Raw genomic sequence first — 14,511 nt, forward strand, 5'->3', positions numbered from 1 at the left:
AAATATTAAGGTAGATTTAGAAATTAACACAACATAACACTCTTCTACCTCCGGCTTACCCTAAACCTCCCTCTTAAGGGGGGCGGGGACGGAAAAATCGATATTAGGAATCTGTACGCCGCGCGTCGTAGAAAAAAATGTTTCAAACAAGAAATATAGCTGAGATAATTTTAAATTAGCACTTTTTCTGTAGAATGAATCGTTCTCTCAAAAACAACGCTTGAATCGACCGGCGAATTTAAATATCAGTTTATACAGGGTGTTTCAAAAAAAGGTAACCCCGTCTCTAGGGTAGGTAAAAAACTGAAAAATAATTGGGGTTTGCTTAGTAAAAAATTTTTGTAACGCCATCCGTTTTCAAGATACAGGGCGTTAAAGAAAAAAAATTTTACGCAGTTTTTACGATTTTGCCGAAACTACTGGCAACATTGTAATGAAATTTAATACGAATATGTTTTGGAAGCTGATACATCCCATGAATTTGTTTTATATCTGATTCTCATAGAGGGCGCTAGTTACACGGATCGTACTAAGTATTAGTCAATATAACTTTTTTAAGAGTATAATTATTAATCAAAATTTCAAGTAAACTTAAACATCATTCAATTTTACACGAAAAAGTTACTCTTGGTAAAACTCGATACTGTGTGCCGTTTTTGGAATATTTTGATGTGAAAATTATGAAGTAATAATTGATGCTGGTATAAAATAGTTAGTAATTAAACAAAACTCTCAAGAAGAAAATTAAATTAATGACTAAGAACATAAAATAAAATTCAATTACAGTAAGTGTTCAAAATGTCCTCCGTTTTCGCGAATACACAAGTCTATTCTTTTTTCTAAAGATTCCATTAACCTTCTAAACGGTAGGGGATCAGCTATGATGTCATTAAATTGAAGTTGAATTCTTTCTTCCAATTCTTGGCGTGAATTTACCTCTGTAGCATAGACTTTTTCCTTAATATACGACCAAACTGCGTAGTCCAAAGGGTTAAAATCGCATGACCTAGGAGGAAAATGAATCGGAGCTTCTGCACCTCTACCAATCCATCGATTCGGAAAATGATTACTCAACCAATTACGACACCTTCTATCAAAGTGTGGTGAAGCTCCATCGTGCATAAAAAATAAAGATCTTCGCTCGTTTAGCGTTAAATCTTCTAATATCTCGAATAAGGAATTGTTTAAACAATCAAGATACATATCACCATTTAAATTTCCAGGTAGAATATGATAACCTATTAATTTGTTACCTAAAGTTGCTGCCCAAACATTAACTTTAAATGAGTGTTGGTAATGTGATACCCTTTTGACTCGTGGATTCTCATCACACTAGTAGTGTGCATTATGGGAGTTAAACATACCTTGTCGCGTAAAGGTGGCCTCGTCCGTAAAAAGAATGCATTTTAAAAAATTTGGATTGTGGGCTGTCCTTTGTTGCAATGTTTTACAAAAATCCACTCTAACCGGTAGATCATCTGGCAAGATTTCTTGGGCTTGTCTGTAATGATAAGGATGTAATTGCTGTTCTTTCAGTATCCGCCAAGTACTTGAAGAAGAAGAAGTATTTGTTTGTCTTGCTATATTCCTTACGCTAACTGTTGGATCTTGATCAAGTAAATTTAAAATATTATTTTCTTTATTAATTGTTCTTGTTGTTCTTGGTATACCAGAATTTATTTTATTTGGTCTCACATTCCCAGTTTCTCGACAACGTTGTTCAACGGCTCTAAATGTTTTTTTGCTTGGTAAGTTTCTTCTAGGAAACTTTTCTGCATAACGTGTCACAGCTGCACTATAATAGAACATCCTAAACATTCGCCTAAGGTTAATAACATGTCAGTGTATTCAACATTTGAGTACATTTTGATTTAATTTTACAAATAACAAGGTTTCAAAACTCTAATTATTGTTGATTTATCGTCATAACAATCAATAAATGTCAGATTTCCATGGCACACTTGGAGAAAATAGAGGTATACCTATTAGAACTTTATCATTACTACCAGCATCAATTATTACTTCATAATTTTCAAATCAAAATATTCCGAAAACGGTACACAGTATCGAGTTTTACCAAGAGTAACTTTTTCGTGTAAAATTGAATGATGTTTAAGTTTACTTGAAATTTTGATTAATGATTATACTCTTAAAAAAGTTATATTGACTAATACTTAGTACGATCCGTGTAACTAGCGCCCTCTATGAGAATCAGATATAAAAACAAATTCATGGGATATATCAGCTTCCAAAACATATTCGTATAAAATTTCATTACAATGTTGCCAGTAGTTTCGGCAAAATCGTAAAAAATGCGTAAAATTTTTTTTTCCTCAACGCCCTGTATCTTGAAAACGGATGGCGTTACAAAAATTTTTTACTAAGCAAACCCCAATTATTTTTCAGTTTTTTACCTACCCTAGAGACGGGGTTACCTTTTTTGAAACACCCTGTATATTAAATATCATTTTCACAAATCAAAATAAAATGTGTATCAACTCGAAGGTTAAAAATCGGTATCTTTTAATTAGAATGTCCTATCGAAAAAAATCAAACTGCGTTTTAAAAGTAAAGAGTGCAGATTTAGTATGCAATTTTTGTATTTTTTCCGCCAATGAAATCAGTTTTTATAAATCTGTTAAATAGATAGACGTTGCTCGATTTTTGCCATTTTTTACGATTCTCATGAGATCGATAAAATGTATCACTTCCATTGACCGGTCGCTGTGCAATTTCTATTGTTAGAGCCTAATCTTTAAACATAAAATTTAGATTTTTAGTTTAGGTAACAAATTGACATTTGAAATATGTCTAAAAACGCTGAATAGACTGCCGGAGTGATGACGAATTTTTATTGACATCTGTCAGTTTCACTTTCCAAACAAACCTTGTTTAGTGCGGATAATTTGTATTTTTCATTATTTTTTTAAATTTTTTACAGAATCTTTCCGCTTTTTGCAATATCTAAGTATTCTTATAGTTACTACAACAATTTTACAAAGTTGTGTAAATTATAAAGCATGTGGTTTTATAAAAATTGCAATAAAATGCATGTACCAGTAAAGTAAGGTTGGAATTTCTTTAATTTGAACTTTTTAATTATATTTCATAGAAATATAACACCGAATTATGATGGTATCATCATAAAAACACTATACTTAAGAAGAAAAAGCAGCAGAGAAAGCAAAATTTTAACTTCATAGAAATCTTGACATTGGGCAAACCCTGGCTTTTCAACTTTTGTTTGGAAAGTAATAATAACAATATGGCCGCCGTGACGTCGCACTCCGGCTGTCCATTGAAATTTTTATATTACAAAAAAAGCGCTAAAAAAGTTATTTATTGTCTTTATATTAATGAAAATTATAAACACGGTGTAGTTCTAAAATAAACATATTTTTATAGAAATATTTATTTTGTTTTTAGAATGGGTGCTATTCTTCACGGCATCTGTCACACACATTCTCATGGATTATCGAGTCAACATTCGCATTCAGGGTCCTCTTCCTCGAATATAAACCTGCGTGCAGCAACTATTCACGTCCTTGGAGATCTAGTTCAAAGTCTTGGCGTACTTTTAGCTGCTATTATAATAAAATTTGAACCCACTGCGAAGATAGCAGATCCAATCTGTACTATTTTATTTTCAGTAATAGTTATTTGCACGACGGTTAGAGTTGGAAGAGACTCATTCTGGTTTTTACTTGAAGGAAGTCCAGTTGATAGTATAAAATTAAAAAACGAATTAACCAAGTTAGCCGGAATAAAACACGTACATAGTTTACACGCTTGGGCTCTTTCGCCTGGTAAAAATATCATATCAGTGCATTTAGCTGTCGGTAAGTAAATTTATATAAAGTGCATTGCAATTAATTTTTTTTTGTTTAAATATTTTTTTTTGCGAATTACCAAATAGTGATTTTCAATCAATTATTAACTGATAACTCCGATATGGTCCTGTTGGTTTCACATTTTAACGCGATGTTTCGAAAAAGATGAGAAATATTTATCATATAACTCAGCGGTGTACTAAAAAAACGTACATGGTGGCAAAACCCTTTGACAATTGTCGAATATATTGTCCTTGCTAATACTTTTAGGCTAAAAGATTACAGTTAATTCTTCTAGAGAGTTTCATAGTGAAATCAGTATGGATATTATCATCTGTAACTAATCCGTGCTGTACATGCATGTATACTCGTATATGTGTATAATGATGTTCTCTATCCCGACACGGCGACGCGTGCCAATGGCTGATAAGGAACGTCCTATATATAAATGTGCTCGCACCTGCACTGAATTTCCAACGGAAGAAAGTCAGGGCACCCAGTGGGTTAAAAGAATACACCGGACGCCACCAGAAACGAGAAAGAGACAAAATGAGAAGACAGAAATAGATCCAACCCCTTCGGATAAAAAAGAGGTTATGGAATACTCGGACGACGAGAAGACAGATAATTGGCGACTAGTGCTAACAAAGAAAGAGAGACAGAAGCAGCGAAAATAATAATAGTTAAAGCAGCAGTCTAAACAGAAAAACGACGTAGATTAGCGACCAAACCCAATGAACTAATAATCCGCCCGATAGAAAAGGCAAAGTCGTCTTCTTCTTAAAGTGCCTATCCGTTCCGGATGTTGGCGATCATCACGGCTATCTTTACTTTATTTATTGCAGCGCGGAACAGTTCAGTGGTAGTCGTGTTATACCACTTTCGTAAATTTTGAAGCCAGGAAATGCGTCTTCTTCCCGGTCCTCTCTTACCATTTACTTTCCCTTGGAGAATCAGCTGGAGAAGGCCGTAACGTTCTTGATTTCTCATTACATGTTCATCAAAACTAAAAAGTTGGAATATCTAGGACATGTAATGAAAAGGCAAAGTATGCTGAGATATTCTACTGAATCAAGAAGGGCATCCGTGACGAACAGATCCGTTCCACAGTTGATAAGATTCAGAGGACAGTTACTGGGGGCCTGTTGATTATCCTAACTAAGGAGAATACTGATGGAGGTTTAGGGTTAAAGAAAACTATTACTGACTTTCTCAAAAATGACGCTACTGTCATCAGTAAAGGATCGCAAGCAGATCTGGAAATTCGGGATCTTGATATTTTACTTATATTGTAATTGGTATAATATTTGATTAAAAAATTTATTTAAAAATCCAAATGGATTACAATAGTTGATTTTTTTTGTTTAAAATGAACGTTTTTGATCATATGAGTCTTTCTTTAGTGAAGTACTTGTGTTAATAACCGCAAAACCAAACAGTGCGTGAGTTTAAATTGAACTACATACCTACAAGTATTAAATTAAACAACAATGCCGATGAGTATGAATATGTATAACTATCCGGAAGCCTACTGTGTCCCTACTCGAAAAAAACAGAGACTTTTGGTAATTTTTGATATAGGTACATTTTTTGATAAATTTTGTGGAGAGTTAGATTAGTTAGTTTAGTAAAACTGAAACTAGAATTAATTCAGCAGTTATGACTTTTCTTATATATTTGACGAAGCTGTCTTCGCAGACCTAGTAAGGGTTATTGAACTTATTCGAAAGGAAGCTAAGACAATTCCAAGAACCGTATTCTGAATAACGTCTGATTTATTTCGTAAATATTTCTTTGCTGTTGCATCGTATCATTTTGATTAGTGAATAATGAAGTTTATCATTTATTACATGATAAGTATCGGACCGGGTTGTAAATAATAACAACAGTATAGGAAATACTACCGACCTTAATTATCACTCCAAAACGTAATGCAAATAAATATACATTAATTAAACGATCCTCCCGTCTGTCTCGTCCCGTGTTTCTTCCCAGCTGATTGTGACGTAACCGCACTGCATGGTTGCCAATACATCACATTACATATACGATAAAATTTTATTTTTCTGTGTTATATAGTGTATTTTCGAAAAAGGAATACACATTTAGTATATACATACTATTTTTTAATTTTCATTAATTTATTTTTAGATGAATACTGTGATAGGGATGCCTTGTTGAAAAAAGCGGCATCTGCAATACAAAGCCAAATATCCGTTTTAAGTTGTACAATACAAGTGGAAGCCTATAATCACGATTTAATACTTTCTTGTAGTGAATGTCAAAATCTCCAGTGGTGACAAAGTGGTATGAAAATTATTGAGTGTTATGAGAGGACAGGATGAGGCGCTTATTATGTATTAAATTAACTCAGGTTATGTTAGTAAATGTTTTATTTTTATCCTATTTTAACGTTAAAGAGATGATTAAATCCTCTATATTTTCTTTAAACTGCTTAAAGTATTACAGAAACACACTTTTTTTTTGTTGAAACCAAATAATGTTTTTTTTTTTATTTCATCTTATTAATTATTAGAATTTATTAATTATTTGATGTAAAGTAAGCTCCAGAGATATATCGCCTGTTAGCACTCTAGCTTTGTCGAAGATGAGAGCGTGTAATTTCCCATTACAAATAAATGTGATAGTTGGAAAATAACCGAATATATGCATATTAGTACAGTTAAAAACATGTTACGATAAAGAAAAATCCAAAAATAACACGTTCATTTGATATTAGGAATTTTAAATTATTTTGCACAATGTTTTTGAAACATTATTTGGTTTTAAAATTCTCATTTTAGTGATAGTAATTTTTTCAGACTAAACGCATTTTTTTTTTTAAATAAATATCGACCGTCGACAGATCTCTGGAGTTTACTATACAAAATTTATTTTTGGTGTTGATGATAAACAAGTCATGTGCGGTGGTCTCCAAGAAACGTCGTATGTCGCGTATAGCGTTATGCCGCACGCCGCGTCTGTATGCTTGTACAAAAGTTGCACGCTGCGTATGCGTTCAGCGTATAATAAAATACCGCATTCATTATTTTTATTATACAGGGTTGGGATAAAGTATGGAACCAACTAAATATCTTTGAAACAAAAAACTGTATTTATGAAACTTTGTATGCAAGTAGAATGATTTAAAAAATCACTTCAAATAATACAAAAACTCGCCGTTCACCCCCTGACAATATGCAAGCCTATTATTAAATTCGTGAATCACTATTTCCAAGACTTCTCCCTGTAATAATTCACATTCATCAATAATTCTTTGTTTCAAATCTTCCAAACATGTTGACACCTCATGTAAACATGTGATTTTTGATAATACCAAAAAAAATCTAACAGATTCCGGTCGGGAGAACGAGCAGGTCACTCTATGAATTCTCTATGTCTAATCTACCGATTTGGAAAATTCGCATTCCAAAAATTTTTCAACCCGTATGGGTTAAAAACCGTAAAACAAGTTTTTTATCTGCAAAAATATACAGCGTGTTTCATTTATATTAAATAAGTTGAGGGTATTTCCAGTGAAACTGGAAGTAGAGTAGTAACAAAAAATATGGCAATAAATGCATTATGTTTCATTATATTTGCATACAAAATTTCATGAATATCTTCTTTTTCATTTCAAAGATATTCACTCGGTTCCATACTTTATCCTGACCCTGTATAAATCATAAAGACCCGACCTACGGCGTAATAGTATACGAAGCGTGCGGCATTTATTAAAGACCACCGACTTAAAGACCATGCTAGTCAATGTATATACTTACCTCTCTTAGAAATTCCGAAAATTTTAATTATTTTGTAAAAAAATTTATTTAACACTGTAGATTCTTTTATCAGTTGTTGTTCATTGAATTCAAAGAGTTTAAAACAAACTAAGATTCCTTAGTTTAATAATATCACAGGGGTTGGGAAAATAGCACTAATCTTATCATGTGTAATGCACGTTACTGACTAAGTAATACAAATTTTTTTTGGGATATACTTCCGATACAACATCCGGTTGTGGTAATTGTAGCCCAATGGCCCCTATATATTCGCTGGAAAAGCGAAGACAACATAAACAACAACGTAATCAAGACAAATACAAACAGATACATAAAGAAATTCGCCAGAAGGTTAAGAAAGCAAAAGAACGTTGGATGGTGGAAAGGTGCAACGAAATAGAACAATTGCAGGAAAAAGGAGATAGTTTTGGACTACATAAGAAGATCAAAGAAATATCGAATATACACAAAAGCCACCACAGAACAAGAATACGCAACGACAGAAACAAATACATAGAGTCAGAAGAGGAGATAGCAATGGCGTGGAAAGAATACGCAGAAAGACTTTTTAATGACGAAAGACCAACACAACCAACGCGCAAGCTTCCTTCCGAAAACTTATCAGGGCCATCAATAATGCGAAGTGAAATAGAATATGCAGTTAGAACCATAAAGATGCATAAAGCAACAGGTCCAGATGAAATTAATATAGAAGCAATAAAACTAATAGACGAGGAGAATATCGAAATCTTGGTAAAGCTGTTCAATAGAATTTATGATACTGGTTACATTCCGCGAGAATGGCTGCAGTCATCATTTGTGATGATCCCAAAAACAGCTAATGCCAAAAAATGGAATGAACACCGCTTAATCAGTTTAATGAGTCACTTGCTGAAACTCTTCCTTAGGATATTACACTCAAGAATGTACAAGATACTAGAAGAACTTAGCGGGTCAACACAATTCGGTTTTAAGGGAGGACTAGGAACAAGAGAGGCAATTTTATGTTTGAACACCTTAATACAAAACTGTTTAGATCAACGAAAAGATGTCTACCTCACCTTCATCGACTACGAGAAGGCATTTGACAATGTTAAACATGATATCATGATGGAACTACTACATAGGGCCAACATTGACCAGAAGGAGATCAGAATTATTCAGAATCTATACTGGAACCAAATGGCAAAGGTGAGGATTGATCAAGACCAATATATGGATGAATTTGAAATCCGGAAAGGTGTCCGCCAAGGCTGCATACTCTCTCCGATGCTTTTTAATTTATATGTTGAAAATATATTTGCGGAAGCATTAGAAGACACGGAATTAGGCATTAAGGTGAACGGCATACCAATTAGCAACCTACGCTATGCGGACGACACAGTGATTATAACTGATAATTTGGAAAATCAGCAGTTATTACTTGATAGGGTGAATAGCATAGGTAAAAAATATGGCCTCAAAATCAACATTTTGAAAACGAAATATATGGTCATTAGCAGAAACCCTCCAGAAAACCCGATAATATGCTTAGGTGACGATCGCATAAAACGCGTGAAAACTTTTAAATACCTTGGCACCACAATCAATGACCAATCGGATCCACAACAAGAAATAAAAACCCGAATACAAATGGCAAGACAAGCTTTTGTGAAATTCAGACCGCTCCTATGTAATCAAAACCTAAATTTCGAAATACGCTACAGAATGGTCAAGTGCTACATATGGTCCATCTTGCTTTATGGCATGGAAACGTGGACTTTGGAAAAAACATCTATCAACAAACTTGAAGCATTTGAAATGTGGTCATTGAGAAGAATGATGCGCATACCTTGGGTGGATAGAGTTCGAAACGATGACGTCCTTAAGAGAGCCGGCGTGGAAAGAGAACTCTTTGAATTAATTAAAAAACGCAAGATTGGTTACCTTGGGCACATATTGAGAGGAGCAAAATATGAAATACCACAGTTAATCCTACAAGGGAAGATCGAAGGTAGGAGAGGAGCCGGCCGCAAACAATTATCCTGGTTAAGGAATATTAAAGAATGGACAGGAATATACAATACAGGCGAGCTGTGTCACGCCGCCAATAACAGAATTCTAGTAATGAGATAGTCGCCTACGCACTTTGGTGTATGGCATGTTAAGAAGAAGAAGGCCCCTATATATCTACACACACACACACACACACATATATATATATATATATATATATATATATATATATATATATATATATATATACAGTACGTAAATCTTTCAGCTGGAGCTAAGTGTGGCAACCGCGCTTTCTTAAGCCCACTGCTTTCGTCAAGGCCACATGGCCGCAGACTATTTAACTTTTTATTTTTAATTTGACCTTTTTTAGTATCAATTAAGACTCTATTGGGTGTACATCGAGGGAGTTAATTCTGCTAGCTAAATTTACGTAAATAATTAAAAGTTATTGCAATTCTCAACAAAAATAGTAAATATATAAGCCTAATAACGTCGATTTTTAACTGAGATGTGGCAACAGCCGAGTTTGTCACGAAAGTTTTATGAAATTTGAAAATTATGAACTTAAAATTTTATTCTTTCAGTTAGAAAAGAAATAAGAAGACTGTAGATTTGAGATGGCTGTTATTTTAAACTTCTATTACATACCTAATAGTTTTACTCATTACTTAGTCAGCAGACAACACATACAATTTTTAATATAATCTGTAAATATCAATTAAAAGTTGTCACCTAGCAAAAACCACTAGGAATTATGAGCAGTCCTTACCGGGAAAGGATGGAATGGGTATGCTTAAGTGTACAATTAATTGTTTAGTTTGTTTTTGGCTTTTTTGGATTTAATTTCTTCTTTTTTTGAAATTAGACACTGAGATACTAAATATAGGTACAGAAAAAACTAAGAACGTGTTTTCAAGAGTCACGACTATAATTTATTGTAAAGACAATAATATATTAAACAGATTTAGTAGGTAATTCTGAAAATCTTCTTACTTACGTCGCACTTGATGCGACCATATTACCTCTATTTGTAAACGTGCGAACTCCAGGCTGTATCTTATTCGGAGGTGTTTTTCGAGAGTTTCAATGCAATCATTCTGTAAACTCTACACTCTGTACGTAAGACCCATACTTGAATACGCTGGACCAACGTGGTATCCTGATCTGGTTCGAGACAAGACTATGTTGGAAAACGTCCAAAGAAAAGCCACCTGAATTTCTTTGGTACCGAGAAGATCTTCTTATGCAGAAAGACTTAGTATGGCTAACCTAACTTTTTTTTAACTTCGCCGACGACGTGGAGACTTAATTACAACTTTTAAAATACTAAAATTCAATTTTGGAAATCTCGATGAAATGTTTACCGTTAATCAAGATGAACGCCTCAGAGGTCATCAGTTCAAACTGAAGAAAGAAAATTTTTCTACAAGATCAAGGCAGAACTTTTTACCAAATAGAGTTTTTGAGTGCTGAAATAACCTTAACGATAACATTGTCTCTGCTCCCTCTACCAACTCGTTCAAAAACAGACTTGACCGTTTTACATTATAGTTAAAATATTGATTTTCTTTTAAACCAAAAATTGTAATTTTATTTTTTTTTGTAATTTTTGTTTTTTACTAGTAGGTTATTAATGAAATTTCTTTGTTTTGGGGCATAATAGGGACTTAGTTCCTCTGCCCTCGCTTATGTATAATAATAATAATATAACCGTTCCAGGTTTGAATAACTGCTGGTGCTATAAGCGTTTACACATAGTATCAATGCCGTTATCATTTTGATTACGTCATAGTAATTCATTTTTTTACATTTTATATTTAACATTTTTTTTTTAATTTCATCATTTTTCGAGTTGTTGTTTTTAGTTATTTAAATACGAATTTAATTTAATAAACCGGAATAACAAAAAAGTAGCAGGTAAAGACGGGATACCAAAAGAATTACTGAAATATTGTAGAGCAGCAATGACAGAACAATTAACAACATTCATTAATAAAATTATACAACACAATAAAATACCGGATGAATGGAAAACGAGCGAACTAATTCTACTATTTAAAAAAGGAGATAAAAAATAGCAAGAAAACTACAGAGGTATAAATTTGTTAAATACTACGCTAAAACTTACAACTAAAATTTTACAAGTGCTAATAAATCAGAGGATAAGTTTAGCAGATGAACAACAAGGTTTTCGTAGAAGAAGATCGTATACAGATGCAATATTCGTTATAAAGCAAATTACTGAGAAATCGCTAGAGTATAATAGACCAGCATTTCTGTCTCTGATTGATCTAAAGAAAGCGTTTGACAGAGTAAGACTCAAAGATGTAATCCATCTTCTGTATAATAGAGAAGTTCCCCTAAATATTATAAAAACTATCGATAACATCTACCAAAACAACAAAATGGAAGTCAGAATAGATGGACAAGTTACAGAACCTATAAAAAAATGCTACCGGAATAAGACAAGTGGATTCATTGAGCCCCATGCTCTTCAATTTGATCATGGATGAAATCATCAAAACCGTTAACAAAGGAAGAATATACAGAATGGGAAACAAAGGAATCAAAATACTCTGTTACGCAGACGACGCAATAATGATAGCCCAAGATGAATATATTTTGCAAAGACTGGTCCACAGATTTAAAATAAGAGCAAAAGAATTTAATATAACAATCTCATCTCAGAAAACTAAAACAATATTAGTTAGCAAAGAACCAACCAGATGTAAAATAGAAATTGATGGCATCAGCATTAAACAGGTAATGGAAATAAAATACCTGGGAATTACACTGTCTACGAAGTATTATGCGCACCAGAAGACGCATCTCCTGGCTCAATAATCTGAGAAAGTCGTATAATTGCAGTTCCGTCGACTTGTTCAGAGTTGCAATCTCAAAAGTGAAAATAGCTGTGATAATTACCAACCTCCTTAGAGGAGACGGTACCTAAAGAAGAAGAACACTGTCTAGCTATGGAGACCTGGACAAAGGAGCGAGAGATCAAGTGCAAAAAGCAAATAGACTGGTAGGATGCCTTAATAACACTATATAGCGAAACAGACACGTTAACACTGAGATGAAGCCAAGATAGCAGGAGATTCGTCTCCAATCGGTAGAAGAAGTATTGGACTACTGCGCAAAAGATGACGTGACAACTTTCCATAGAGGTATTAATCCGCCAATGAATAAGCAGAATTGCTTATAAAGAGGAAGAAGAAGAACTAATAATGAAGGGAAATAATTGAAAATGTTAAAAATTTGTAGTATCACGTAGCTGCTAAAGCTTTTACAAGTTACATTTTAGATATATAAACTATGAATTCAACGTTTTAATGCATTACGAACTGTATCTAAATAGATATGTCTTTCTTTTATAAAAGAATCTATAATGTTTTTATTTGTGAAGGTTTTCATAGAGACATAACATAATCTGATTTAACATGTTAAAATAAATAAAAAATATTTACTGTGTCGAAATGAAGATCTCAATGTAACAAACATGTAGACTCCCCCTAAATATACTTCAAGGTAAAAATATATGTCTGAATCTCTATCAACTAAATGAACGCTAAAAATTGCATGGTTTATTTGTATATCTATGGAATATTTTGCCAAAGACTTACATTACTTCTACACAGTAGAGTGAAACATAAATCATTTTAATACTAAATCATGAACAAAGACATATTTTAGAATACATTTGTTTAGAAAAACATACATTTTTTTGTTCTTGTATATTATTTCTCAGAAGCAGTACATTATTTAACCCGGTAATTCTTCAAATAGGTAGGTTTTGTATGAAGTTTTTGCTCCAGAAATCGTCTATTCTCCGCCAGTAATAATGCATCCACTTCGCTGTATGTTTGTTTTGATCTACGGGATGTCCTCGGGACTTCGATAGATCTATTATATATGATATCTACGCCAACATTCGATAGAAATTTTATTTGGTCTAGGTATAGCTAGGGCTCTTGTGTTGGGACGAAATACTATCGAAAAATACATGACAGTGCGCCTATACCGTACCAAGGCTATAAACGCAATGGTTTTTGTCAACTCTTTGAGACATATCTTAGGCAATACTTTTATATCTGTACCATACATCCTCTGTAAATGATGGTGGTACCCCTCGGGATTGGAGCCGTAAGGGTAGTAACCGTAGTAGAAATCTCGTGTTAGATAATTCTTCTTATAATTTCAATAAAACTGAAATTGAGCCTCCTGTAATGTATGCCTCCCAAATTGGCTGTATACAGATGATGACATTGTTTTGTTGATCATATGAATTGAGATTTATTGCAATCCCATCTCTATAGTATATTTATTATAATGTTCTAAAACCAATTCTTTGGTTATTTTTTAGCCTTAACCCTCTATGGTACCATGTATATTTAAATATACAAATATTATCTCTCTATCTATCTATATTGCTTTATATCAAGCTTAAAACAAAATTGGTCATTGTATATTCTAAAATACATGTCGCAGCAACTGTATTATGTAGGTTTTCTATAGAAATTCCAAATAACAGCGATAAAGAAAATGGCAACATCGAGGAGGTTGTCTAATGACGTTGCTAGGAGGACCGCCCACTTCAGTGAATTATTTGTGGGGTTTTACGCAGGTAAAAATAGAAATAAAATTTAGTATTTAGTCTTGTAAAGTCTTTTGAATAGCAAGGTGTGTTTTGTGTTTCAATCTTCGACTCGTGAGAAGAAGTAGTGCATATTTTACAACTGTATATTCAAATATACACTGTGCAATAGTGACTGCATTTTTTGGTACTCGGTATTTTTATTTTGATCATGGATCCAACACGTTTTTATGGCAAACAAAAGGAAACAAATATACTTTTATATCTTGATTATAGCAGCGATGATAGCATAACAGATGAAACT

At 33.3% G+C, this 14,511-nt stretch overlaps 1 protein-coding gene across 2 annotated transcripts in view; it reads left to right on the forward strand.

The window, feature by feature from the left end:
* The window catches only part of LOC140446075 (proton-coupled zinc antiporter SLC30A2-like), a 55,718-nt gene extending 49,500 nt beyond the window's left edge, over positions 1-6,218 (forward strand). For both annotated transcript variants that reach the window (XM_072538596.1, XM_072538597.1), the window contains exons 5-6: positions 3,427-3,839; positions 5,982-6,218. In XM_072538596.1, coding sequence (XP_072394697.1) covers positions 3,427-3,839; positions 5,982-6,130 — 562 coding nt within the window. In that variant the 3' untranslated portion in view covers positions 6,131-6,218. The remainder of the gene's footprint in view (positions 1-3,426; positions 3,840-5,981) is intronic.
* Positions 6,219-14,511: the final 8,293 nt, after the last annotated feature.

The sequence above is a fragment of the Diabrotica undecimpunctata genome, chromosome 7 (genome assembly GCF_040954645.1).
Source record: "Diabrotica undecimpunctata isolate CICGRU chromosome 7, icDiaUnde3, whole genome shotgun sequence".
In the NCBI taxonomy this organism is placed as follows: domain Eukaryota; kingdom Metazoa; phylum Arthropoda; class Insecta; order Coleoptera; family Chrysomelidae; genus Diabrotica; species Diabrotica undecimpunctata.